The sequence below is a fragment of the Cygnus atratus genome, chromosome Z, assembly GCF_013377495.2.
Source record: "Cygnus atratus isolate AKBS03 ecotype Queensland, Australia chromosome Z, CAtr_DNAZoo_HiC_assembly, whole genome shotgun sequence".
Taxonomy (NCBI): Eukaryota; Metazoa; Chordata; class Aves; order Anseriformes; family Anatidae; genus Cygnus; species Cygnus atratus.
Genome location: NC_066396.1, coordinates 18315121 through 18338850, shown reverse-complemented (window position 1 = coordinate 18338850; position 23730 = coordinate 18315121). Strand labels below are relative to the sequence as shown.

General features: G+C 40.6%; 1 protein-coding gene across 1 annotated transcript in view; it reads left to right on the top strand.

Moving 5' to 3' along the window:
• Positions 1-11616, top strand: part of LOC118251429 (chondroitin sulfate proteoglycan 4-like) — a 41366-nt gene extending 29750 nt beyond the window's left edge. The window contains exons 8-10 of the mRNA XM_050716577.1: positions 2079-2251; positions 5242-5425; positions 5987-11616. Coding sequence (XP_050572534.1) covers positions 2079-2251; positions 5242-5425; positions 5987-8040 — 2411 coding nt within the window. The 3' untranslated portion in view covers positions 8041-11616. The remainder of the gene's footprint in view (positions 1-2078; positions 2252-5241; positions 5426-5986) is intronic.
• The last annotated feature ends 12114 nt before the right edge of the window (positions 11617-23730 follow it).

The following is a 23730-nucleotide window of genomic DNA, read 5'->3' as shown; positions in this document are numbered from 1 at the left end:
CACTCTGTCACCCATCCCCTGTCTTTGATTCTTTCTGCAGAATTCGGGTGGTGTTATTTTGTGATCTCTCTGCTCCTGTGTGGGGGAAGAGGCAGGCTGCGCTCTCACTTCCCTTTCCTTTACCCAGTCTGCTGGCTGGCAAATAACCGTCTCCTCCCTCTTGAGGTGTTGGACCAGAGCAGAACCCCTGCAGGTGCTGGAGAAGGTTTTTCATGTCTCAGGAGAAAAGTGTTCATCACTCACAGGAGACAGTTATATTTGGGGAGGTTCCCATTTCACAGGAGAGTGTGAGAGACTTCAGTGTCCATGGCCCTGCTTGGTATTTCAGCCTCTGCTGTGCAGTGAAGTCCCTCATGGTTGAGCCCCAGCTCCTGAGAGAGGTCAGGGCTGTTGGGAAGGACCAGGGGCTTTGTGAAAACTTGAAGTAGTTATATCCATCAGTACAGTGTAACCGTGTTTGCGATTTACTCTGTCTTAATTTGTTATGGCACTGGGGCGGGCCTGATTTGCATAAATAAAGTTATTGAGAAATAACTCTGTTTGCAGATACACGTGGTCTGATGAACTTTTGCTCTCTGTTCTACATTCCTGATCACATCTGGTGTAGACTGAACATGTGGTCATGCTTCCCTTTCTGCCTGTCACATAGAAGAGGGAGAAGAATAGTAGAGAGAAAAGAAGGGAGACTTCTTGTATTGGATAGTGTGAGAGGATTTTTCAAGCCCTAACGGACTGCTTCACTTTTCTAAGCAATATGGATACAGAGTGGCAGGGGAAGGTAAAAATGGGAAAACAGCCAGAACATTTCATTTTGTAATAGCAACTCCATTTCAAAGTAGATGTGATTTGAGCCAGGGCACAACTATTTGTAAACAGGCAGAATCCTGAGATTATGGATGGCTTGCAAAACATTTGCATTCTCCAGTTTGCTTACTCACTCCCTCCTCCAGCCGCACCCCCCCCCACCCCCCCGCCCCTGAATTTTACAGGAAAAAGATCTTATTTTGGTTTACTCATCTGTAAACACTGAGCTTAAGTGGAGATGGATTGATAATGCAAACCTGAAGGATATGTATCGCTAGTGTCTGAAATTCTGCATTGATACCTATAAAAGCTTGTTGATGAGGAAAAAAATGTAAAAAGGGAGGCAGAATTGGGGTCAGGGAGAACAGGCTATTGCTCTTCTAAAAGTATTAGTTAACATCAGATTTAGTTTTCTGAGTGTATATCATCAGGAAACAGTACATCAAAAAATCACTAAACCAGTTTTTTTTTTTTTTTTCAATTTTATTCTAGGAAACTATTAAATTTGGTTTTATCACAGCTATGTCAAAAATTGTCATGGTTTGGCCAAATTCCAGAAAGCTCTTTATAATCTTTAAGTCAGAAGGTACTGGTTAATGCAGTGCTGTGTATTAAAAGGATCCCTCAGTCCTCCATCCATCTTAATAATACTTTATTTCAGGCCATTATTTCTATTGTACAGTGTCCTTCCTGTTTGTTTAATTCAGTATTTACTTTTAAACTTCATTTAATGAAAATTGTCTTTCATATTAATAAAGTGTTGTTCAAGTTTCAGATAATAATTTATTTTGGTGTGGGTGCATTCACTAAAAATTTGCTTTGTTAAGGCTTTTCTCAGCCAAATCACCCAGCCTTCTGTGCGCAACTGGGATTGCTAAATACGTTGCCAGTGGTCACTTCAGCTGGAGTTTGAATTCAGTTCTAGACATGTGATAAAGGGACAGGGCTTCTTACATGTGCACTACTCCTCGCTTCGGGTTGCCTTTGCAGAAACTAGAATTTAGCAATTACATGTGCTGAAGAGAACTGTACTTTTTCATTGCTGTAAAACAAAGATACTTCATACTGATGTGCTTTTTGATTGAAAACATTGTGGAAGAATTGTGTTATTTGGAAGTAACTGGAAAAAGAGTAAACCTGCTGATCTTACAAAACATTATTAGAATGCTAAATAGAATAACTAGATGAAAGGGTGATTTGTACATATAAAATTTTACCATTTTGTGAAAAATTGCTGTTGCAAATCTAAGGTACTTTTAATTGATGGTTTTTAGGTTCCAGGAAACCTATTTCACAACGTGATCTGAAAGCTGTAACCAGTGATGTGACCAATGCAGGAAACAGAACTATAACTTTTATGATTGTAACTTCCCCCAAACTTGGAAGGCTGATCAGAGTAAATTCTGATAATACCACGCAGGAAATCCTCAGTTTTACACAGTCTATGGTAAGCATTTACTTTACACTGAATAGTTCAGTGGTAGATTGTTACTTCAAAGGGCATCCCAATTGCTTTTTCCTTGCCTGGTCCATGTATATCTGTTTAGTAACTGAGCATATGTGACCCATCAGTGCGATTGCCCGGATTTGCTGTGTCATTAAATATCTGGCATGTAGTAATGAATGCAAGAAGAGCCTTTGTTCCCCTCTCTTTAGATACTAGCAGAGTCTTGGCAATTTCCACTGTTTTGCTTGTAACAGTATTTTTTGAGAAGAGCTGTTTTGGTGCCGTTAACCGGCAGTCAGAGGTTGGAAGCCTTGACTTCCTGGCAGAAGGAGTAGCCTTGTGCCGTATGAAAAGTCCAAGTAACAGATTCATTTCAGCTGTGCACAGTCCTCATGGGTGTCCCCAAGAGGACTTTTATTGACTTGATTGGCTGTGATATTAAGTGTTTAAAGAACCTTAACTGTGATACAGGGTCCCGTACTTGAATGACTAAAACATGGCAGCTCATGTAACTTGATGGAAAACATTCTTTTGCAACTGAAATGACTTACGTCTGTGTGCTGAGTCTTAATGTAGCTGTATGCTCTGCGCACTGTAAGTTGTTCTCAGAAAATCTTAGCAAGGGAGATAGAAGGAGCTCGACCATCTGACTTTACAGAAGGAAAAGTTAAGAAACAATTTGGATTTAATCTACGTTTACAGATTTAAAAAGTGACTGTTTGACCCGGTAAATGAAATCATTAGAAAATCTGTTGTTTAGAAATAGAAACTTGACCAACAAGACCGAGAAAAAAGTTGGCATTCTTATTAGTTATTACCAAACTTTGAAACAACCTGACTAATGACACTGTTTTCTTCTGTTCCTAAAATGAACATTTTTTATGAGCATTAAATGAAACAGTTAAGCATGTCAGACAAGATCTTTCAGCTGGAGTTTTGAAGTTTAAATCTCTTTGCCTACAGATATAGTCTACATATGTTTATTTGATAGTGTCATGTCAGAACATGCCACTTTTTCTCTATAGCTTTAATTCTTACTGATGTGTAGATAACTTTGCTTTGAACTTTGTAAATTGTGTAAGGGTCTGAGCTGTAATAATGTGCGTGCGTCTTTTCTCTGTTGGAGGTATTTGTATTGGCCACTTTCACTTCAAACAAGTAGAACTAAGTGATTTATTGCAGGTAAAATTAAGGTATCCTAACCAGCTCACTGTTTGTTCTGGCAGAGAATGAAGAATAAGAGGAAGAAAAAAGATCCAAAATAAACTTTCACTGTCTAGTGTGTTATAGCCACATGAAGTTAAATATCAGTGAAAAAATGACAATGATATTGCAAGCATTGTATATTCTCCATTACACAGAGAATAAGAATTTTGATTTCTGTTTGGTAATAAAAGGCTTGTAAATCTCATTTAATCTGCAAGTTTTTGAGTTAGTTTTGTTGTTTGGCTTCATTGGCTTCATTCTGTATTATAGAACTTGGAATTTTACTTCTGGAAAGTAGTATGCAACTAGATTAAAAAAGAATTTATTACTTTTGCTGAGGTGCATCTTCCTTATGTCCAGTGGCTTATTGCCTTGTGGCCAAAAAAAAAAAAAAAAAAGATAGAAAAAGAAGCTGAAATCAGTATTGCGTTCCAATAGTTTTTCAAGAGCAGTTGCCAATATAAGGAAATTAATTGTTCTTTAAATTCAGTTGAATAACAGTAGTTCATGAGTTGTTTTTTCGCTCGGACAGTATGTTCTATGATAACTTAGAAGTATTTTCATTTTGCAGCAAGCCACAATTTCATCATTACATGTAAAGTCATGTCAGAGGTAAACAAGGCGATGCTAACCAATTCCATTTTCTTGTCAGTGCAGATATTAGCATGGACTTGCGACTTAGTAAAAAAAATTAGAAAGATTAACAGTTGATAACTAAACACCACTGAATTTATAGGATGTCATGCCTATTCTTGTCACATTAATTTGCTTTCTCCAAATTGAAGTCCTATAGGCATGCTTTGGAAGGTTATCTTGAAACAGCACAACATTTTAATACCACTTCTGTATGTTTTGTTTTAATAACCATTAAGGATTAAATCAGTATAGGGAAAGCATAAACCTGGTGAAGTGCATGTAGGATTTTATCACATCAGTCTGAATTCTATGGACAGTATGGTCAGATGGTTTTGAAGCTGGTGAGAAAACTTGCTCCTGGAAACCTGTTTCCCTAGTGAACTTGGAGGGGTCTGTTTCAGTGGTTTCAGGATTAACTCTGTCAGTAGTTACAGATTCTGTAGTGCTAAAGTGCTTCATCCATGATAGCAGCAGGGATTTTTGGATTTCTTTTTCGTACCTTTCAAGCATATGTCATGGGAACATGTGCTAATAAGTTCCTTCAGGTTGTTTGCAAAGCTGTGTAACCCGTGTTACAAGTTGTAGACTTAAAACTGACACCATCTTAGACAGGGATCTCTTTGGCAACTACAAACTAATACAGGCAAGCCAGGTCAGTAGTTGCCTGGGAAGTTGCCAAGGCTTTAATAGGTAGCTGTCTTTTCTCGAGGTCAGAGAAGAATTATCAGGCAAAGCTGGAATCTAGTGAATGAGATATAGCAAATGTTCTAGTCTTGTGGCTCTTAGGAATCCTATTGAAGTTTCAGTGTATGAAGGTATTGATCTTAAACTTCTGGTTTAGTTTCAGCTGATGAGGATCCTAGTATGATAATACTGGCTTTTGCTTTTGGGTCTGAACAGATGAGTGATTATATCCAGCATAAATCTGTTTTTCAAGTATGCTTGTCTGGCGACACTGAGTATGTTCAAAGAGAGAAATGCAGGATAAGAAAACTTCATAATATAAGCTACATACACAGCCATTGTGTGTGAACTAAGCTACAAAACCCTTTCTTGAACAATGGTCTTACATTTTTTTTCTCTCCTTACACTTCTGTATTTAAACTTAATCTCCTCGTATACCTATAGCTGTCTTTACCCCAAAACAGGTGAATGAAGGTGTGATCATGTATGAGCACTTAGATGCAGAGTCAGCTGGCTGGAGTGCAGAAGATTTCTTTACGTTTACTGTCTCCTCTCCACCATCAGCTCTGGACCTCCAGGTGTTCCATATTGTAATTTCATATGAAATTACCAGGCACGGTCAGAACAGTCGTCTTCTAGCAAATACCGGTAAAGATGCTGTGCTGTTTGGGCCTTCTGATTGTTTAGGATCTGTCAGCATTCCAACAAACAAATGAGAAAAAATGAAAGATGATTTTTCTTTGGTAGCAAATGACTGGAATACTTTCATCACAAAGTATAGTGTAGATAGTAGTTGCATCACTGCATCTTTAAAAATGCGATTAACCACCTATGTTAGATTCTTCCTACTGCTGTAGTGGGTATCCTCCACTTTGCTGTAATGATAGAGATAGTGAAAGAGAGTCGTCTGGAGATTTGAGATACTGATATTTCTTTAATCATGCTCTATGATCAATAGAATATGTAATCTCTTATATGCAAGTCTATTTTAAGAATAGTGATAATATTCTTTCATTCAAATTCATTCAAATAGCATAGGGATTCAAATAGCCATGACGTTTGGGAATCAAGGATACCATGAAAGAGAAATATTTGATTCCATACTCTCTTTTTTGAGCATCATAAATTTTTGAAACAGATTACCTAATTTCTGAAACGTTGCAACTATGAAACAAGCAGTTTCTAAGACTCTCTTTTTCTTTCTACTAGGTACCATAGTCCAGGAAGGAGGTAGAGTGTTAATCAACAAAACAAATTTAGATGCCTCAAATCTGTTGATAAAGCTACCTGAGGTACAGCGCTCCATGTATGAAGTCTGGTATCAAGTTGTATCTTTACCCCTACATGGCGTGATTATTGTCGGAGAAAGAAATGTTACAAAAGAAAAACCTAATTTCTCCCAATACATACTGGACAAATTTGGAATTGTGTACGTGCATGATAATTCTGAATCACTTAGTGACAATTTCACTTTTGCTGTGTGGTTAAACCTAAAGACCAAGTCTGCAACAAAGCCCCAAAGTGAAGTTTTGGAGGAGATATTTAATATCACTGTTGTTCCAGTGAATGACCAAGCTCCAGAACTGAAGACTAAAAGGCTGCACTTGAAAGTCCTGCAGGGAGATGTGTCAGTGCTGGGGTCAGACAATCTGAAAGTTGAAGACCTAGATAACAACCCAGCTGAGCTTAAATACACCATAGTTAGCAACCCCAATAATGGTTATTTAGCAATGAAGAGCAATCTCAGTGTCTCTATACAGGATTTCACACAAGCTGATGTCGACAATGGTATGGTTTGGTTTGTACAGGATGGCAGTCCTTCCTCTGGCGTGTTTTATTTCAGTGTGACTGATGGTAAACATCGTCCTGTATACAAACTTTTCAGTCTTGAAGTAATACCAACTGCTCTTGTCCTGGTCAACCTTACCAATGTTGCACTTCCACAGGGTCAGACATCTGTCACTATTACTAACGTGCAGCTTTCAGCTGTCTCAAATGGAAAAAGCACTAATATCATGTATGAAATAACCCAGCCTCTGAAGAATGGGCACCTGATGATTGGAAATGAGAAGGTTAGTAAATTTGAGCAGGCAGATTTGTACTCAGGAAGACTGTCTTACCACCTGACAAATCTCACTGTGTTCAAAGAAGTACTGGAGTTTATGATATTCACTGCAGAAAGTAATCTGACAGGACAAGTACTGAACATCACAATGAAGCCTTTAGTGCAAGTTGTATCTGACATGCAGATTTCAAATAAAGCAGTGTATAAATTCAGAAGCAGTGACCTGGATGCTTCTGAGCTAGCTAATTTAACAAACAGTAATCCTAGATTTGAAGTGTTGGTTCCCCCATCTCACGGAAGAATTGTAAAAAAAAGGTTTGTGAATGATGCAGAGTTTGAAGATATTCAGACATTCACCCAAGCTGACATTGATAGAGGTGTTGTGCTTCTTGACATAGATACAAATATGACAGACGTTGATCTGTTAAATGATTCATTCACATTTATGCTCAGGGCAGATGATGTTCAGCCTGCTGTCGGCCATTTTGAGTTTTCCATAGTGCCATATAGTCCTCCACTTGGGCAGGGTTTTACAGCTGAAGTGCCTTTAATAACCAGCATGACCACTTTAAAAATTCACAGTACCTCAAAGGATGATGCACCAGTTTCCTCCCATAATGAAGAACCCACAGTAGCACCACAGAAGACCGTCCCAAGCGTGTTCCCAGGTCAGAATCGCTGGGGAAATCTACACGAGGAGGGTCCATTGCTGAATCTAGCACTGGGAACGAGGGGATCTGCAGGGATTGAGACCACAGATCGGGCTGATGCCAAGAGTCCCAGAGAGCAAGCAGGTGAAAGCAGCAACCCTTGGTACATTATTATCCCCCTGGTCCTGGTTTCTGTGCTACTCATCATTGCTGTTATTTCTGTGTGCATTTTGCTAATGTGTCAGAAGAAAGAGAAGGCAAAACCACTTGTCAAAAATCAAATGGATGTAATCCTCAGTAGTCCAGGTCATTGTCTGGAACGAAGCTTGACTGTACCTACTGTTACGGTGACCCCTCTCTTGAAGGGAGCTGAGCAAACTACAGCCTCGACACCGATGGCAGTAAGACACGAACAGTTACTTCCTACAGTGGTTGCTCCGACTGTAGAACAGCCTTTGCAAAATAGCTGGTTAAACCTTGATCCTGAAATGATCCAATATTGTCGAAAAACAAACCCAACTTTGAAGCGCAATCAGTACTGGGTGTAGTTCATGGTCAGTTTTAGTCATGTTAATTGAGGTAGAATGGAAAAGAGAGTATACATTGTTGACATATAATTTGTTCTTTATTATGCTTATTTATTATAAGTCAAATGATGCACTGTTTGTTAGGTGAAACCCAAATACCTGCGAAATAATAATAAAAATCTTACCGGTTACAGAGGCCGTAAAATAAGATTTCCAGTTCATACTTCAGCAAAATTCCCACCTAATTCAGTGCAGAATTTGTCACCGTAGATTTTGAGTGCATCCTGTGTATACAATATTTTTTATTTCCCATGACAGGGGTTAAAGTAGAACCTTCTGTTGTGGATTATATATATTTTGACATAATTATTATTTTGAAGAACTAAGTTTGCGATAAAGATTTTGTGTACTCTCCTGAACTGTCATTTCTATTGTAAGAACTTTCAACTGTTTTTACAAGTAATTGTCAAGGTGCTAATCTCTTTAATGTCATTTTGACCTGGAGGCTGTTCAAAGGCCAGTACTAAAGAAACAAAGCTGTTTTATTTTGCCAAGTGTTCATCCGGGTCAGCAAACTTGAAATCTAGAATTCATCTCAGCAATAATTCTACAGCAGTGGCAGTGGATAAGTGTTCTGGTAAAACATTATGAGGTGTTTTTGTTTGTTTGTTGCTTTTTTCTTGTTGTTTGTTTTGTTTTCCTTATTTGTTGCTGAAATCTGGTCTGTGATGTCTGCAGACTGGTAAAATGCATCCGTGACCTCTAATCTACACGGCAAAAACTATGTATCTGACAGCCTGTCTGCTGATTTATCTTTAGCCTTAGGTTATGTCTGGAAGTACATATCAAGTTTTCTGTTCCTGACTAAGGGCTACATTCTGCCTTCAGTGAAGCAAGCACATCTATCTCTCTCTGGAGTCTGTGAGTTCAGCTAGATGACAGTAGCATCAAGTCCTTTGCTGCACACTAGCATGTGTTGAGGAACTAGAGACAGAAACAATGCTGTGACTAAAAACACTCCCTTCTGAAGTTTCGCAATTTACCCTTCATCTCCTAGAATGCAGATCAAATGTGCCTTATACCTTATGACAAATACTACCTACTCTAATTTAGCTCTGCTAATAAAATGTGCAATAATTTCTCTGTAAAGGGGATATTTTTATATTTATGGAAATCCAAGCTCAATAGTGATATGCAGTCTCCTGTTAAGGTCCGTTCTTTTTCTTCCACTGAAAACTGTAAAATTCTTGTTGACTTCAGAGGACAAATTGACCACTGAACTTCTCATGTATTTTTGTACTTTGCTTTACAGCTTCCAGTTAGCTTGCCTGTAAAAACACTGTGCTCAGTACTAAGATGTCTCACTGCTGCATTATTATTATTCACACTGGAATGGCATTTTCATCTGAGCCCAAGTACTGCTGGTCTTGCTTTTATAGAGTGAATGTATGGGACTGAACATCCTTGGTGCTATTCATTTCATGGTACATATTTGTTGTTGTTGCTGCTGCTTGATTGTGGTTTTGACATTTATATATTTCAGCTGAGGGAAATTTTCACCCGTGAGGAGGGCCAGACTAAGTCACTGCTTACTGCTGTGTCCCAGGAACAAAACACATGTCCAGCGGGGGCAGTCCTTCTAATCTTTCCCTCTGCCACAGGCAGCCTCAGTTGGCGCATTTTGAAGCAGTGCATTGTTCAGAGCCCACTCCCAGGAGAGAGGTCAGTGTCTATGAGAAATATACAGGACACATCTTCAGCTGGTTGAGTTAGTACAGCAATAGTGAGTAAGGATGTGAACCCTTTATATGCTCAAACTAAAATACATTTGAGCCCAAATACACAATTTTATTTGTCTGTCATTACCATTTTCCTTGGTGCCACTGTAAGCAGGCTTGAGCTCACCCAGCACTGCCAGTGTAAAAGGCTGGGATGTTGAGATGTTCCAGATGGACTGCTGCAGCCCTGTGTTATAAAACTTTTTCCATTTTTCCAAAGAAAATCTTTGGGACTGTTTTTAGAAACTCTCAGTCAGAGGGGTGGTACTGTCAGCTATTGAAAGAACAACCCAGGATCCTTTGTGGAGGTGTAGTTGTACATCTGCCATTTCCTGAGACCTCTTCTGCTAGCAGCAAGCAAACAGCAGCTTCCTCCAGATCCCAGCTGTCAGCGGAGCATTTGCAAAACCCTTCTTCCAAAGCCTTTTAGCTGGTAGCAGGAACCTGATCCCTTTGTACCTCCTTCAAGGCTCCACTCCAACAAGGAATAAAGAACTATAATCCAACACTTCCTGGACACTTAAAGAAGCATGTCTAACACTTCTCTACCACTGAGACCTTCCTGTCAACAGCAAAAGAAGTCATACTCCAACACCTACCGTGAGACTAAGTGATGTGTTTCCAATGCGGTACCAAAATAATGCTGCTGGAGTCAGGTGACAAAGTCCTGTGGACCCCTGAAAAACTGAATATAAATATGGAAGTGAAATGTGTTGCTAACTATGTATCATTGTAAAGATGAAGAAGCCCAAAGCTGCTGTGTTCATTGTGCAGTGGAGATGTAACATAAGGCTGCAGTAACAATGATAATGGCAAAAAATGAGATCACAGCATAATATTGAGTGAATCAAAATAACAGCAATGGATTTAGAACTCCAGAACTGAATGGACCTGTTGAATGTCTGTATTTATATACTCAGAGCAAGAAATTGTACATGAAAAATACTGAAAAGGCTTGTGCTGGCTCTTTTTTATGTAAGCGTAATGGACTAAACCCTTGTTCTCTATTTCAGAACATGCTTTTGCCTGTCAACAGATATTCAAGTAGATCAAGCAGTATGGAGTTGTATTTTGAGTATTGGCTCAATTTCAAAAGCACTGAGATTTATTTATTTTTTTAATTATTATAAACAATGTAAAGGCCTAATTCATCAGTGAAGTGTGCCAGCAATGAGTTTGCTCTCTCAGTTGGTGCTGCTGTGATACAGCGTTGCCATAATACCTGCCATACGTTGGAACATTCTGATGGGAACTCTATATGGAGAAGTATATTGTATCAGTGGTTACTGGGTTTCATATAAAATATTCTATTGCAAATTGTATTTGATAATTACATATCGTTTTTACTTTAATATCCTATCCTGAATCTGTATTAAAAAATCTGAGTGCCTTCATGTAAGCTCTCCCTGTGGACAATACAGAATAGTCTCTGGCAGAGGAGAGTTCATCTTTTTTTTTAACGTAGATATTTAATACAGGTGAGGTGAGCTGTTCTTCTGAGGTGCCCATCTCTTCTTGTCGACTCTAAATGAGTAAGTCTCATCCTCTGTTTCCCAAATAACTATCAATCAAAAAAGTCTGCTGGAAAACAAATGATTTGTACTTATGGATTCCTTCTGTGATTCCAGGAACATAGTTAGTTTATGGTCAAGATCTGGTTTGAATTTTTTGGTTGTTTCCTTAGCCCTGCAGCTGTGTGTTTTATTTCATGAAGATGTGGTTTATGAAGGAATTTCTTACCAAATGGAGTTTTAAACTGCAGCAAAAAAAGTGCCTTGAAAATATATATAAAATCAATAAATTGTTTTGTTTATAATCCACACAGTTAGGTTTTTGTGTTTTCTTTGAAGACATACAAAGAACTGCAACACAAGTAGAGAACAGGATCCCACTGCCAGTAACAGTGTTCTAACGAGCTTTCAGATGTTTCTTTTTTAAATTAGACACGTGCTGAGGTCTGTGTTGTACTGTGCCCAGCATTGTGCCTCTAACATAATGCACATGGCCGGAAAAAGAGAGAAACTTCATCATGCATCCACCTGGCTGTGTGCAGCACTGGCATGAACATAACATGAAAATTAACACATTCGTTTGAACTGGCACAAGCAGCACTGTGTTTGGTGTATTTCAGGATTAAATTTTTTTTTCTCTTTCAACGCACTTGCTTAGAAGGTCTTAAAATATCAGTTTCTTAAATGTTAATATACTAGTGCTGGCTTGTCTCTCTTTCATAAGGCAGTAGAGAAGCCTCTCATTACCTGTCAGCCATTTGCCTCAGTAGTGCTGAATTACTAAGCTGTTTTAATATTAATTGTGGGCCCGGTGTCTAACCAGATACTGAGAAAACTTAAGCAGCTGGTCTTACGGAATAAACTGGTGTGCATCTTGCTTGGCTGCCTCTCTGGGGAAGATCTGAGCATCTGAACTCACACTGTGAGAGTCCTGGCCCAGTACTAGAGCTGATTATAAATCATTCTTCAAATGTTTTAGGTCAGAAAATGATGATCAGTTTGACTTCAACAATGAAGAGGCCTGATATTGCTCAAATAAACTTTCTACTCCAGTAATACAAGAGCAGGATTGTTAAACTGGAGGAAGAAGGACAATTTGAACAATTACGTGTTTTAGGTTGATACAATTTTAAACTTAATTTACATTAAAACTGCCTCCCAACTTCAGGATACTAAATTAAGATATTATTACCCACTTACCACATTAAATGCTTTGTTTGAGCTGTTTCTCATTTTTATTTAATCAGAACTCAGATGGTTTGTGGTTGTTTCTGTAACTTGAGATGAGGAATTTCTTTTTTGAAATGTCAGAAATTTTGGTGGCAGCCGGAGAGCAGCTTCCCCTGCACCATGATGCATCTCCTTGACTGTCAGCAAACATAGAAATCCATAAGCACCAGCTACAGCTTTTTCTGCAACAGTCTGTTAAGACCTGAGAGGCCAAATTCAGGAGTGAATCCACTTCAGTGTCCTAAGCTACAGGCCTACATTCTGCTTGCACCATTTTTTTTTTTCAAGTCCACCCTCGTGATGTTATGTTGAAGTACATTCTGTGAATATTTTTAAATGGGCTGAAAATAATTGTCCTGGCATATTCAATGGAAACTCTATTAATTTATCTTCACTTGTTCGAAACAATCATTCCTGCCAGAGCTTGTGTATCCCAAATGCAGTCCCAGAACAAAATGTTCTTTCATTGGAACTGGTGAAATCTATAGTTTCACATCTGTTTGTAGGGAGACTCGGTATGGTGAAATGCTTGCTTTGCACGCTCATTTCCTCAATTCCAGTCTTGCTTCTTAGTTATTTTTATGGTAATGCTTTTTACGTGCTGGTAACCATTACCTAAACATGAAATTGTTTGCAGACTGAGGTTTTAGCTGCCTCACATTTTCATGGCTTCACAGAGAGGCATCAGATCTCATAAATTCATTGGGGAGAAATGAAGACTGAGTTGACTGAGCACTGGTATGGAACGGGACTGAGCGTCAGAGCTTCCTGAAAGAGTAGAGGCAATAGATCCGAATAAATAAGTTCAGTTAATAGCAGATGACTGATTAAACTTTATCTTACATATCAACTTTTATGTATAACACAGGAAAACATAATGCTGAGTGAGATTCTAGAGAAGATTACAGATAATCAGAAGCATCAAAAGTGTGTATTTTATATACAAGTATAAGCTCAAATATGTATAAATGAGGTTGAATCAGTAAGGCAGAGACACATAGGAAGTTGGTTTCAGACATGCAAAGCCACCAGGGAAGCTGCCTTGTTAGCAGGAGCACTGGGGAAGATGTTAATTAAAGTCGGGTAGCTAGGAGGACAGGACAGAAGTGAATTTGCTTGTAGATGGGAAGTTTTAAAACCACAGAAGGTCGTTTAGCAGTAGAGCCATGGGCTTGTTTGAAAGGCAGAGGTGGTGTGCTGAGCTGTGCCTGTGGGAAGAGAGCTATGACATGCCACAGGGCTTGGCGAAATCACCTCACTGCCAGAGAAGACCTGGAATCAAGATGACGTTTTCTTGACATTCAAGGAAAAAAAGCAGTTTAGCATTTTGCCTTTTTTTTTTTCTCTTTTTTTTTTTTTTTTTTTTCTGCATCTCTTTGTGGCTGGCATAAGATTTAGTTGAATTAAACCTGCCATGGCATGAACATATTGAATGTTGATTTAGAAAGGCTGTCAAGATGTCCAGTTGCGGGGATTCATCAGATCACTAAAATCCTTCCTTACGTAACCATTGCCCAGTCTTGCTGAGCAGGGTTGGACAGGGTATAACAGATATTAAAGCCTGTTGGCATGAATATTGCCTCAAAAAATAGAGCTACAGTGTTCCCAGTGTCTTGGTCAAAGTGCAGAAAGGAGCAGGGTAAACTTTCCTGAGGTTTTGACTGATTGTAATCACAATTACTGATTAGTGGTAAATCTCGTTAGTTGTAAATGCTGGAAGGTATTTGAAAGCGTGGTGATAAAGGTCCTGACTTGGAGCACTGAACTAATGCAGATGGAGATGGACCTGAACTTGGCCCCTGAAAGAAATGAAAGTAGCTTGAGGACTATTCACATTTACACATGGCTGCACAAAACACTGTTAAAGATCAGCTCTGGGACTAAGATTAGATCAGGTGTAGAAGCAAGCAGAAGTGGTACGAATCAGCTGGAAGAGCAAACAGCTTCCTGCTTCATACTGTCTCTTGGTCAAACAGGATTATCCAGCCACGATCCTATATGCTGCTAGGAATGCTGCAGCTTAAGAATCAGTGAGACAAGTTACCGATTTTCCCACCCTAAATCACCTTGCTCCTGGTTGTAGGACTTAGGATCATTTAGTCTTTCCCCTTCGTGCTAATTCCTGGGATGCTGGGATATCTGTTTGGTGGTTCTTGCCTCCAAGCATGGGATTTGGCCTCAGAAGCCCAGCACTTTTTACCACCTAAGAGCCAGCAGAGTGGTCATAACTGTTGGTCACCACTGAATGGAGATGTGTCCTGCCCTAATCTGAACCCACAAGTTACACTTAAAGACACGTTATACCCCATTCCCATTTCTTTGGTTCCCAAGCTACCTTAAAGTTTCTAAAACGGTGGGTTTGGGATGTCCCTCTCAGCAACTAAGGGCAAAGTCTTTGCTCTGTGAGACCTCTCTGCACTGCTTCAGGCGGCAGGGAGAGGTCCTCTCCTGCGCCCCAGTGAGCACAGCTGCGGAGGAAGGAGGTGCTCCGAGGGGCTATTGCGTAGCAGAGCTCCTTTGCTCTGGTTTCACAGATTTCCCACTTCCACCTTGCTGGGAAATTCTCAGGCTGACAGCTGTGACCAGAAGGCAGTTCTTTGCTAAGAAACCTAGACATACTCGGTTCCTGCTTTAGATTTTAACTTCCTTTTTGTGCTTTTAAAAAACTTTTAGTTATTCTTTCTTTTTTATTACGAGGAAGGCCTAGCACAAATTGAGAAAAAGAATTTTTAAACACATACATAAATCAGAGCTTTTGCCAGAAGAAATTGTAATAATCTATTTGTAAACTGTGCATCACCTCCCAGGCGTTAGAGATATGAGCTATGGATCTAATAGATGTACATATCTGAACTCATCTTTGCCCGTTACCTCACCGACACTGTCTGTCATGGTCAGTTGTGATTATTGCCATTTCCTTCAAACAGTTCTGGCTGCTGAGGGAGAGCATTTATTTGTCTCCACTATGGATCTGTCACACGGTTTAATGTTCACTGTTCACAAGTCACCAATACACGTTACTTTTCCTTACGTAAGAGTTCAGTGAGAAGCAGTTCCAGTGCATAGATTTTGTAACAGTAAGTTTCTAATACTCTGATGACTGAAGGGCTTTGTAGCTATCCACCCAGGGCTCACAAGCATGGCTGCTGTTGGCAACTTCTCCGACCTTTATTCCTTTGGGGAAAAAAGGAGACCAGCTCTTCTACATATAGTTAACTCTGCCTTCCAGTGGAGTTGCTTTAAAATAAGTAGTAATAACCACCTTTTTTGTATTCCTTCCTGATGATGTGAAATATAGATGTTTTTCTGTCTTAGCATTTGATATCATCCATACATGAAAGCAAATATGATGAAGCTGGTTGTTTGTGTGACCTCTACAAACAGGTGAGACTACAAACAGGTGAGAGTGCGACTGCCCTTCTGTGGGAAGTGAGGAGCTGGAAATATCCCTTGGGTACCACATGGGGAAGTCATGCTACCGGTTGTGCTGACAGCACATGCTTAAGAAATGTCAAAGGTGGATCTAGCGAGTATCTCAAGAAGCTATTTTATTTCCATTTTTACAGTTTCCATAGAGGAACGGAAGTTGTTGCTTTGTTTGCTTGCTTGTTTGTTTGTTTTTCTACCAGGAGGCATTTATATTTACAAAGAACTGCTCTGAGTTCAACCTTTTGTCCCCTTCTGGAATAAGTGACACAAGTGACTAATGGCTTCCGTACGAGCACGTGGCTTGGAGCAAAGGAGACGCCTGACGCAGGGCCTCTGCAGCCCGCCTTGAAGACTTCCCAGACACAGGAAATGGCCTGGTTTCTCACTCGCCCTGGGCAGACACGCAGGACTGGTACGTCCTTTGAAAATCACACAGTGTTTGAAACACATGCAGTTACACAGCTGACTGGTAGCTTGGCTGGTTAGAAATACTTCTCTGTGCCAATTTTCTCTTTCAAACCCAGTGCAGAGAGGTCTGTCACAGGGGGTGAAACAGGAGTGAATGCTGTTGACACCAGGATTTTGCTCTGCGTTAACCACATACACTGTAAAAAGGATGAACATCTAATAATTGCTTACTGCATTCAGTTTTGGGTCCCTCACAACAAGAAAGACACCAAGGCCCTGGACCATGTCCAGAGAAGGGCTACGAAGCTGGTGAAGGGCCTGGAACACAAGTCCTGTGAGGAGCGGCTGAGGGAACTGGGGTTGTTTCCTCTGGAGAAGAGGAGGCCCTGGGGAGACCTTATTGCTCTCTGCAACTACCTGAAAGGAAGGTGTGGGGAGCTGGGGGTCGGCCTCTTTTCACAGAGAACTTGTGATCGGACAAGAGGGAATGGCCTCAAGTTGCACCAAGGCAGGTTTAGGTTGGAAATTAGGCGACATTTCTCCTCAGAAAGAGTAGTCAGGCATTGGAACAGGTTGCCCAGGGAGGTGGTGGAGTCATTGTCCCTGGGGGTGTTCAAGGAAAGGTTGGACCTCATGCTTAGAGACATGGTTTAGTGGGTGATATTGGTAGTAGGGTGATGGTTGGACCAGATGAACTTGAAGGCCATTTTCAACCTTAATGATTCTATGATTCTATGCTTCATTCAGAGGTAAATCAGGAAAAGGACTTGGGTGTCACTGCACCTGCTGCATCATCACTGTCCAGCAGAGAGTGGCACACATCAGCATGCATGAAACTGTGGGGAGAGGCTGCCATCACACTGGCCAGTCTTTGGGCTTGCCTTAGACTTGACTCTGGGCTGGGGCCCAGGACTAGCAATTCAGTGTAGAAAATGACCTGAATTTTTCATCATTCTGGCAAATTTACTGTCTGGCAGCAGTGACAATGAAGCTAGACAGCAATAACATGTCCCAAAATCTCTCAATAGTCCTATTTCTGCTACTGGGCATATAAATGCAGCAGATGAAGAATAAGCAAAGTCTTGGCCCCTTGATGTAGCCTGCACCTTGGCTAGGTTAACAAAGTGAAATACAAGCTCCCTTGCCACTGTGTTTGCAAACCCTCTACACTCAAGCAAAGTGGTGGTGGTGGCAAGTAGCGATGGCTTTCATACATGTAGTGACTGGGGCATCCATGCACCACTGGGGAAAATCTGGATTTAAATCTTATTCCTCCCTGACTGAGAAAGGTGTCACACCCACCTTCTGAAAACCCACTAGTTTACAGACTTTATTAATTTATTTTTTATTATATACAAAACTGCTAACTGCCAGAGTGGCGGTGTCTGAGCATTCAAACACACTCTCACAAAGGCATTGCATAAAGTTCTTCTCCAGAGAACTGCCCTTAGATGTTAATGACGGGCTTTTTTCCCCATTGTTTTACAGCTTTTGATGTTTTTGTTTTCTACTTTCAGATAAACAGTCTCACAGAAATCATATCACAGCTTTCCTTGCAGTCTCAAGCAAAGCAAATTTTCTGACATTTTACTGTCACCCAGCAGTTACCCAACAGACACTTTTTCCCATTGCTTTTGCAACAATGCTTACTTTGTTTTCCAGTTTTAACGAGTTATATTAATCTATGCCTGCTTCTTTCTTGACAAATTGTTTTCCCATTGCAGCTCCAGCTTCTAATGTTATTCTAACACCCGATAAAAGAGCTCAGCTGGCAGCAGATGTGAATCTACCATAGCAGATTCTCTCTGTTAGATGTGTGCAGTGCGAAATCACTGTTTCATATAATCCATGCTGGTTTTGAGCTGCCTTGGGACCACTTTATAAGAAGGTATTTTGGATTGTTTTTAAAAATACAGGAGATAGCCTTAACAGAACACTGCCTGACCTTGCTGCAGACACAACTTTTATTAGAAGTTGCTTTTATGAATATAGAAATAATATTATGGAATCACAGAATTACAAAGGTGCTGGTTTCAATGTCAAAGTCCCTTGTGACTTCCCATCAGTTTTCTCTAGTCAGGGTATTTCAAAACCTGTTTCTGTATTAATTTGGAAGTGATACAAGCAGATGTATGTGTCTAAACTACAAATAGATTAGCAACAATATTGCTGAGCACAAAGAAGGGAAGAAAGGCCCCTCACCAAGTATAATGAGAACAATATTTAATAGGAAACTGATGTAAAGTTTGGTCAGCTCAGATATTTCATGCACACTGCATAGCCATCTTTTGCATATGGCAACAACAGTGTGATGTGGTGACAGTATGCACTGGGACAGATGACACAGAATGTGTATTAGTATAATGCTGTCATCTTTTCATAGATTTTTGTGAGCTCCCAAGGAGTTTTCTAGTTTCTCATCTGTGCTGATACTCCTTTTCTGTTGTATGATAGCTAACTAAAACCAGTGGTGATCTGACATTGTAGCCAAAAGTTACCAGTGGTTCTCCTTTCCTTGTCCTCATGAAAAAGGTGGTCATATCTTTAAAAGGAATTGCTGAAAGATGATGAACAGCAAGATGAACAAGGCCTAGCTTCCCACCGAGTCGTGTTTTACAGACTCTGCATTTCTGCAGGGTCGCCTTCAACTCCTTCCTATGTATCTTGCACAGTGAAGTTTCAGTGTATTCTCTGGCTGATGCAGAGCTACCCGTCCTGCCAAATTGGCCAAAATCTGTGTATGCACTGGCCAGATGGCCGCTGCCTCTTCAAACAGAGAAGATGCTGATTTGACCATGTCTTTCACTCATCAGGAGATACTAAACTGGGCTTCTTTCCTCCTTCCAGCTGCCGTTTTTCATGGCGTTTGCAAGAACATAATATCTTATTGATCTTTGCACCACTTTCAAATTTGGATGAAGTTGGCTGTAGCACTGATACTGGAGTTGGGAGACAGGTAAATGGCACAGTTGCACAGGGGTTGTTCCCTTAGCAAAGCAGGCTAAAAATGGAGAAGGAGAATTTTTAGTTCAAAGAAGTTTTCAAGTGTTGCATATGTTGAAAGACTGAAATGTGTAAAACAGCTACACAGAAGCAATATGCTAGAATGGTGTTTTGTAGGTGGCTGAAGAATGAGGAATTAAGTTCTAAAATGTGTTCTCTGTGATTGTCAAAGACAATGGTACCATGCTGCTACAGTTTCTCCTCTTCCCTGTGATACTCTGTGGTGGTTTCACCCATCTGGGCAGCTGAACTCCACCACAACCACACTCTCGCTCCTCCTCCTCAAAGGGAAAGGGAGAGAAAATATGATGAAAAGGGCTCAAGGGTTGAGATAAGGACAGGGAGATCTCTCAACAATTATCGTAACAGGCAAAAGAGACTCAGCATAGGGAGATTGATGTCATTTATTGCCTATCACTAACAAGTGAGAAACTAGAAGCAAACCAAAAACACCTTCCCCCATCCACCCTCTCATACCTCCTCCCCCTGAGTGGCACAGGGGAACAGGGAATGGGTTCTGCGGTCAGTCCCTGATGCTTTGTCTCTCTGGTCACCATCACTCTCTGCCCCTGCTCCATGAGGGGTCCCTCCCACGGGATGCCATCCTTCCTGAACTGAGCCTGTGGGGGCTGCCCACAGGCAGCAGCTCTTCAAGACCTGCTCCCACACAGCTCCATACCACGGGGTCCATCCATCCCCCAGGAGCAAACTGCTCCAGCACAGGTCCCCCACGGGTGGACAGCAGCTCCCCCCAGAGCCCCTGCTCCTGCGTGGGCTCCTCTCCACGGGCTGCAGCTCCAGCCCGGGGCCTGCTCCTGCGGGGGCTCTCCATGGGCCGCAGCCTCCTCCAGGCCACATCCACCTGCTCCACCGGGGGCTCCTCCACGGGGGGGGCTGCAGCGTGGAGATCTGCTCCATGTGGGACCCATGGGCTGCAGGGGGACAGCCTGCTCCACCAGGGGCCTCTCCACAGGCCGCAGGGGAACTGCTGCTGCCTGCCTGGAGCACCTCCTGCCCTCCTTCTGTGCTGACCTGGGGAGCTGTAGTGCTGGTTCTCACTCCCCACTCTCCCAGGGAACTGGCCCTTATCTATCACGGGGCAGCTGCTGGGCTCTTCTTATTGTGGCCTCCCCTGCAGCCCCCCGCTACCAAAACCTTGCCATGTAAACCCAATACAGGTTGGTATTGAGAGACTGAACTTCTGAAAAACCTGCAACCAGCTTCACACATAACCATGTCTGAAGGAAGACTATAAGTCAGAGTGGAGTTTGTCTCCTAGAAAGCAGTGACATTGACCAGGAACTGCAGATGACTATAGATGACAGCAAAAAAGCAGTTCAACCTGGTCTGCAATGTCTTGCATTAGATCAAAGACAAGGATAATCCTTGGCCTTATAAGCAGAAGAACATCCAAATGGCTTAAGGATGAATTATTATCTCAGTACTGGATTAAGAAGAGCAGAAAGGAGCAGATTTTTCCAAGCTGTTGTGCATGTTTGGTAAAACAGCTAAAGTAGGAAAGGAATATAAAACAGGGTGATTTGGTGAAGGGGAATACTTGAGGAAATCAAACCTCACGCTCTTAGGAGAAGACTAATAAGTGGTTTTCTCTTCACAGGGAAAAAAGTGACTGAAGTCATTTGCATTGATGATGGCCTAGAAGATTACAATTCTGGAGAAGAGATTTCTGACTACCGGTGACTCTTCACAAAATCAAAACAAAACAAAAAAGCAGAGTAAAATTTGAAACTGACTGTGAAGAAATGATGGGAAACATTTCTGGGTGCAAAACTTAACCATTGCAAAAATATACTTGGGAATGTCATCCTGCTTGTGTTTCCTTGAAAGTCTTCAAATTAAGCCTGAAAGTCTTTCTTAAATATGTATCGTAGCTCCAAGAGAGTTACAGGCTTAAACAGGCTTAGAGCCTTAAATAGGCTTAGAGTCTTAAAATCTATGAATTCATGATAAGCCTTGTCAAACAGAAGTGCCCTAGTGATACAATGAGGTAGAAAAAGGAATGCCAGAAGCCAAGCAAAGGGATCCTGCCCATCTCATCTGTCTGGGGAAGAGGAAATGAACAGGCTGGCATATCTCAGTGCCCAAACACATCCCTGCTTCCTGATCTGCACTTTCTCCCACCCTGACAATCTTCTGCCTCTGACTTGAGCTGTGATGGGAATTGTCTACCTGAATATATGGACTTCTGAAGTGGTAGGATGAAAGTGCAGCCTTTCACTAGGCTCTTGCCTAGTTCACACCTTGCTGTGACAAGCAAAATTATCCTGACGTCCTCCAAAATTCATAAAAGAGCTATAGTATACCCTTTACATTTTTGTATTTGACTATTGTATAGGTATCCTGCTAAGGATTTTGATGCCTAGCTGAAGATGCCTTAGGTTTTAAATGGGAGCCCCAGTGTACATAGTCAGTGTCATCCCAGATGTTTTTCTCAATCTAGCAAGGCTCTGGTTTGGAAAAGAAAAAGCATAATGGGAAAGGTTGCCTAATACCTGCTTGGAATTTTGTTAACTAATGATTACACTGAAAGAGTTAATTTGCCTTCTGGTTGCAACCACTTGCCTGTGCCACAGTTCAGCAATGTCCTCACAGTGCAGTACTTCAAGAGCACAGCTCTTCTTCTCCTGCCCTGTTGGACACATTGCAGGTGCTTCAGCACTTCTAAACAGAAGAAATTAATAATCCTTTTGAAAATGAAATGGCATTGGCATTTATTCATGAAATAACTTATTTATTACCCTAGAAAGTCAGGCTAGAAAATGTCCACTTCACACGAGGAAAATTTTTTAGCTGTTTTGTACTGGATTTTCACAGTATGAATGCAGCTCACTCTCTTGGGAAACTCATAAAAGCATACTTTGTTTCCCACTTTGGATTCAAATTCCTAAAAAGCTTATAATATGTAGCCATCTGGCTGCTGTTTAGTGTCCCAGATGAAATAAGGATGGTAGCCTGAACCATGTGTCCAGAGAACATGTGTCCCTATCATTGAAATTACCACAGTAATTGGTAAAGAGACCAGAATCTCTGGGGTATACGCAGTCTAAGTAACCTTTCCATAATGAATGGGGTTAATTTAATTTTTTAGGCCATTGAACTATGGAGGTTTTCTGTTTGATTTATTTAATTTGCAAACAGAAGCATCTTGAGTGCCCCTAATGCCAAGTTTTTGATATTGTTGTATTTCTAATATTAAACCTCACATGATGGGTGCTGTGTGCCTGTCCTGAGATTCCTATTCTGGAAATAAATGTACTTGTCAAATTAAAGGAGACAAAATACATAGGCAAGATGATACTTTTTTTAAAAAAAATCTCACATTCTTCCTCATTGCTATTTTAAATTGTGATAGTTGAACTGTTGAGATGAAAACAATTGAGAGAATTCTTTTAACACATAAATCACAAATTAACATTAAAAGCCTATTTTTAGGAAGAACATATTTGTAGCGGGTTTTCTACCTGATCTCTGAGTGGAGTTTAAATAGATTCAGTAACTCAGTAGTTTTACGCTTTTTAGAGCCATTTGATGATAATGCTATCCAGAAGAAACCTTTTTGCAGTTCAATTAGAAAGACAAGCAACCCCAAATGGGGTATTTTTCAACACTCTGAAGAGCCTGGATTACATTGCTAATGTCCAGAACTGTGTACTTTAACATATATATAGAGGGCAGGGCATTTATATTTCAGGGGGTTATAGCAGAAGAAAGAACCACAATTTTACTAATAACCTGAAAATGTTTTGAATATGACCTTTAGCTTTGAAATGTTAAAGGCAGACTAGCTTTCCCCTCTCAGCCTCACAGTGAATAATGAATGACACACGCTTGTGGTTAGTCCTGTCTGAGACCTCTCCACCATGAAACCTACCCTTTTCATTACCCAGAAATTACTGGTGGTCACTTACTGTCACAGGAAAATTTATCTTCTATTTCATTCATGCTTACTTCAGTTGAAGTTGATGTACTAATGTCCTTTTTAAACAAGAAGAATGTTTTTATTCAAGGACTCAAGCTTAACAGTATGCAGTAACAGAAGAGAAAGAACTCAGATTTTTTCCATATACTCCTCACATACCAGTTCAATATAAAACCCAAATATTTCATTGTTTTAACACGTGGGCAAAATGTGTAGCTCTTTGGTTCCTCTGTGATCGCATGATCTGAAAAGGGGGGAATAGATAAATAGAGGTAGTTAAACAGGAAAATGACGATTTTGGAAATCTTGGCTTCTAATCCTAACTGGCACTGACTTAGTCCGTGTCTTTAGATAAAGTGCTTTATTGGGGACCATTTACACACATCTTCTGACCCTAACAATGAAGTTATAA